At 30.9% G+C, this 5,479-nt stretch overlaps 1 protein-coding gene across 1 annotated transcript; it reads left to right on the top strand.

Annotated features, from left to right (window-relative positions):
• Positions 1-50: 50 nt before the first annotated feature.
• Positions 51-2,187, top strand: LOC105107727 (probable proteasome inhibitor). Its single transcript, XM_011001759.1, has 5 exons — positions 51-352; positions 453-481; positions 571-634; positions 720-797; positions 1,916-2,187. The coding sequence occupies exons 1-5, from the start codon at positions 141-143 to the stop codon at positions 1,986-1,988; spliced, it is 456 nt and encodes a 151-aa protein (XP_011000061.1). The 5' UTR covers positions 51-140; the 3' UTR covers positions 1,989-2,187.
• Positions 2,188-5,479: the final 3,292 nt, after the last annotated feature.

Here is a 5,479-nt window from a genome sequence, read left to right as displayed (position 1 = left end):
CACTCTTTCAATGTTGTAAACAAGAGGAGTAAATGGATATGAACAGAAATTAGCATGCAAGTTATTACAAGAATCAATCCCAGCCTTTAATTAACTCAAAAGGATATGCACAAGTCTGTCTGCGTGTGTACTATGCACATATGTTCTGCCCTCCAGAACTTGCATTCCCTGCAATGCATTGGTTTGCTCAAGTTTCCTGCTGGAGCGCGGTCAGTTTCATTCAGTTCCCCGCTATTATGAAGGTTCACTTTCTGTTTTCTGATTTGCTTTTCAGATATGTAGTTCCTCCAATTCCTGTAAATCCAATGAGTGATCTGTATCCTGGGGCTGGCGCTGGAATGTATCCAACAGGGTATGCATCTTAAATTAGCTGTTTGTATTCACTAATTGGTATTTGTCACACCATTTTAGTTCACAATTTTAATGATATATTTTGTTGAACTGTTTTTCAGGGCTGGCAGAGGTGGGGGCATGCTTATAGGTTTGTACTTTTTAATTGCAATTAATGAAGCAATAAACAGGCATGTTTCATTTCTTTCGGCATTGCTTATTTTTACCATGTGCTTGCAGGGCCTGATGATCCTAGCTGGTCTGGTTTATTTGGAGATGACCCTGGTTTACTTGGGAGACGACCGTGAGATCTCCCTCTCCCTCTCCTTCACTTTGCTATAATATGGTATCATCAACAGAACTAATAGTGTGTGAATTTATGAACACAGCGGCGTTCCTCCAGGTGCTCGTTTTGATCCCTTTGGCCCTCCTGGGGTACCTGGTTTTGAGCCCAATCGATTTATCAGGTACATTGATTTTTTTACATCTGCCAAAGCCCATTTGGGATTTACTTTCTTAATATTTGTTAAGAATAACAAAACAGTCTGTAACATTATTTGATTAAAACTGAATTACTGCAGTAAATCAAAACCATTCAGTTAAATTGGATTTCTCTTAAGTCATGTGGTTGGGTGTGGTTTAAAAAAAACCCAGTTTTGGTGTTGTTCTGAACAGTAAGGACCTTGCTTACAATGTGTTTGGTACAGACCAAAGTAATGTGTCTCTGTTGTCTTGGTGAGCTGTTGCATGCCAAGATCTTCTTTTGAACTTTTCCTCGCAAGCTTGATGTTAAGCTCTTGGTTCCCAAATTACTGATCCTGCTTTCATTTTGAATTTTTGTCCAAAAACTTTGTACTTTTTAAGTTTACCGAAGCACTGATATTGTATGATGTAGTTCTTTTTGAGGATTTAGCATACTTTGACTCATATCTTTTCCTTCTTTTAAAGAGTTTGATTCATGGATCATAGTTGTCTCCATGCGCTAGTTTGTGTATGAAGAGTCATATTGGCATTTTCATATAGACTCTATCTGGTCCAAATCATCTCTACCAAAAAACCAAATGTTGGATCCAGCCTTAGCTTGGTATTAAGAATTAGTGGAATTGTAAGGGTGGCTGTTCTGTAAGCACGATACCTGTTCATATGAATGAACATTTGTCCAAAAACCAGAATGAGGAATTTATATGAATGGGGAGGGGTGGTGGAGGAGGGGCATTTTGTCAAATCTGCATGTGATGTGGTGATAATAATAAATAAATAGATAAAGATAATAAAGAATTGAACGAAATTAGTTTCTTGGTTGTGTAAGAAAACAAGCAGATATTAGCTCCAGGCATTTGTCTATATTAAGAAAACATGCAGAGATAGAACATCAGGAGTTGCACATAATTTTGTATGAACTTGTAAGCATACCCAAATAACTTATATTCTAGATTTGCCTGGTCTTCATTATGGGTGGCCCAAGTTTTTGGTTTCTTATGCCTACAAATAGATTTCGTGTGCTTATGCATATGGAATGTATTCAAGGTTTATATTCAGACATTAGCTCCAGACATCTAATTTTTCTGCTCTATTTGTCTTGCAGAGGCCCACGAAGGCCTGGGAGCAATATTCATCCAGACCTTTCACCAATGGGGAGGGATCCTGATTTTATTTAGGCATGTCCAGGCTGTCTTATTATCTTTCCTGTCCCATTTCTTTTTTGGTTTGTGTGGATGTGAGAAATGGTAAGGGGATAAAAAAAAGGTAGTTATAAAAGATATGCTCCTTGCGGATAGGGTTTCCTTCCAACTTTCCTGTTTCTATGCATGGAACAAAGGACATTTTGTATATTACTAAGTGAGATTTTGGCATGTACATTTTTCCTTTCAGTGGTGATTCCTTGTATTTTTTGATTAATTTATTTTGTCATACTAGCAAGTAAAACTTTGCCATTGAAATGAGCCAGAATATCTAGTATTCGTCCTTGTTCTCAACAACTGTGCTTGACCTTGTAGGTCCACCAAGTAAAGAAAGACTGATGACAATTTAGCTTGCCCTTTGTCCGTGGGTAATGACTAATTGATTTGGAACCAAATATGCCTTAAGTAATAATTGGGAGGAGAATTTTGAAGGTTGTAATCTAGTTGGATTTGCGTTGGTTAATATATATAGGTAGCATGCTTGTCTTCTACACTTGGATGCCAAATCATCTTTTTAAGACTTGATTGTATAATGCTCGTGATTTTCTGCGTTATATTCTGGTGTGTACTGCCAGGAAGGAGGCAAATTTACTAATGAAAACAGATTTTATTAACAGGGTAAATGTAAATGTTGGCTTCTTTACATAAAGTGACTTGACTTTTGGAGGTTTGCTTCCATATGATTGTCTATTTATGGCAGTTCTTGAAAGTCCCAGCTTTTCTTTTTTATTGTTTTTCTAATTAAGTCGTAGTCTTTTAATTTTTAACTATTGAATTTCAATTTGTGTTATTTTAGAGCTAGGCTTGAATGGCATTTTTATTCGCCAAACTTCCTCAACTATCGAAAGCATCTCAAATTTTCAGTGCATAAAATGGCTCAAAACAAGGCCAAGGGATTTGTTGTTCGCTTCTAAAGCAAAACAGATCTTTAATTATGTATGCTTTTGAACGAAAAGTAGCAGTGTTAGGCTGCTCTGCTTTGCAAAGTACTCTTAGTCTATCAGGTCAAGAGGATGACTTGTTCATCCAGGTTACTGTTCAGGCTGGGTTTTAAGTTAAATAAGATAGGATAAAAGTTGATTTAGTATGATTTGGTAACTCAACTGATTTAGCTACAACTCAATTTGAAATATATTTTTTTTAAAATGAAGCATTGATTTATTTTTATAAAAAAATATATCAAAATAATGATATATTAAATTAATTTGGATTAAATAGGGTTTAACTCATCCAATCCACAAGATTAAATTTAATAACCATGTTTTTTAAATATATTTTTGTTTCATCAAATAATTATAAAAATAAATATTTACAAGAAAGACAATAAAAAACTTATCAAAGAGAAACATATTATTTCAGCTTAAAGTTCATTTTCTTATGAATGCATCTTTTGATTGTTTGGATGAAGGCATGTATATGTTTTTTATTTTATTTTATTGTAAGCATTGTGTTTTGTATAAGAACATATCATGATTTAAAAGCTAGTTTTAAAACAATTAAGACAATTTCTTAATATTTTGTATGTGATTGAAGGGAAAAAAACTAATAAATGTGATAAAACAATGTAAACATTTCATCAATTGTTTTTTAATTTTGATTAAATATTCAAGAACAATCATTTACTTCTTTTTTTTAATTGCATATTGGGTACACAATAAAAAAAATTTGTTAACACTCCAATAAAAATCTAAAATATTATTTTCAATCATGGCAAAATATAACAGTAATTTTAATATCATATTGACCTCTTTTTTTCATAATACATAAAAACACATCGACGACATTTCTCTCATAAAAAAAAGTACATTGACATTAAATTTAATTTTTTCTCTCATGAAGTCTAGACAAATAATCACCTTTTTCTCTTCCTTGCTATTTTTCAGCAACTCCTTTTAAATTCATGGATTGAAAAATGAACACAATAAAGTTTTTGATCAAAACATAAAAGATCCAAACTAAAGGACTAAAAATGAAATTGGAAAAATTCCATAGGCAATTTTCTTAGAAAAAACATTGGATGAATAGTACCCAAAAAGAAAAAACTCTTTTTTACCCCATCATCAATTTTTATTTTTTTCATAAGTAAAAAAATTATATTTTTTCATGCAAAATCGAGCATCAAACTAATGTCGAGATATTTTTTGACACCATGACAATCCGATAGAAAACAATTATTAAGTTCAATCCTAAATTAATGAAATGTTGAAGAATAAAATTAAAACAAAAAATCGATGATTATAGTAAGAATTGTTTTTTAAAAAACAATTATTAAAATCCACAATATTTTGTGAAGTGGTGAACAATGAATTCACCACCAATTTTAGGTTTCTTTTAAATATGAATAAATTTTAAAATATATCCAACCAATAACCATATTGAAAAATCATTAATGAAAAATAGAGAATCGATGATTATAGTAAGAATTGTTTTTTTTTAAAAAATTATTAAAATCCACAATATTTTTCAAACATTAAATGTCATTGTAAGAAGATGCTAATGTAAATGAATTGAAATGATAAATAAAAAATAGTATATTCATGAACTGTTTATGAAAGTCTTTGATTACATGAATCAGTAAATGTGATTCATAGACTAGAAATGTTTGAATATTGATTCAAAATATTTAATTGAAATATAGAAGAAGTGTTTGGAGTTAGTCTTTACTTCTTAATAATATGTATATCAGGATTTCAAGGAAAGGGTTTCTCCCTTGCTTATTTAATTGTTTAAATTTTTATAATGCTGGAATACAATATAAATTATATATATTTTGTACTACTATGTATCAAGAAAACTATTGCCTACAAGTATGATAAATATAAATGATAAATATTGTTATATGAGTATTGCTTATAGTATGATAAATATTATTATACAAATATTGCTTATAAGCAAGTGAAATATTGTTATCATGTGAATGTTGCCTATAGGTAGGGAAAATATTGTTACATGAATATTGCTTATGATATGATGAATATTATTATGTGAAAATTGCTTACAATCAAGTGAAATATTGTTATTGTGTGAATGTTGCTTATAAATAAGAAAAATATTGTTATGTGAATATTGCTTACGGGCATGAGTAATATTGTTATGAGAATATTTTCTATGAACAAGAGAAATATTATTATTGTATGAATATTTCCTAGGAGTAGAAAAAAATAACATGATGTGAATATGCCTACAAATAGAAAAAAATAATAATATTATGATGCAAATATGCATATGAGGTCGGAAATTAGTGTGTATAGATGATTTGTGATCAATCGTAATAATGAACATCTTTATGTAAATCAAAACTAACCAAATAAATATTTAATTTAACTAGTTGACCTGTTTAGGGTTAGTGGTATCAACGAGGTTGATGGCGGATATATTTAATTTGACTAGCCGATCTATTTGGGGTTAGTGACATTAACAAGATTGATGACTAGTGTGTTTAATTTGACTAGATGACAAGTTTGGAG

This window comes from Populus euphratica, unplaced genomic scaffold (genome assembly GCF_000495115.2).
Source record: "Populus euphratica unplaced genomic scaffold, PopEup_1.0 scaffold167.1, whole genome shotgun sequence".
In the NCBI taxonomy this organism is placed as follows: domain Eukaryota; kingdom Viridiplantae; phylum Streptophyta; class Magnoliopsida; order Malpighiales; family Salicaceae; genus Populus; species Populus euphratica.
Note: the sequence above shows the minus strand (reverse complement) of the source record. Positions and strands in the feature narration are given on the sequence as shown.

Coding starts and splice junctions, on each gene's coding strand:
- LOC105107727 (XM_011001759.1), top strand. CDS start 141: ATGTTCTGCCCTCCAGAACTTGCATTCCCTGCAATGCATTGGTTTGCT. Junction 353..452: donor GCTGGAATGTATCCAACAGG/GTATGCATCTTA, acceptor ACTGTTTTTCAG/GGCTGGCAGAGGTGGGGGCA. Junction 635..719: donor GGTTTACTTGGGAGACGACC/GTGAGATCTCCC, acceptor TTATGAACACAG/CGGCGTTCCTCCAGGTGCTC.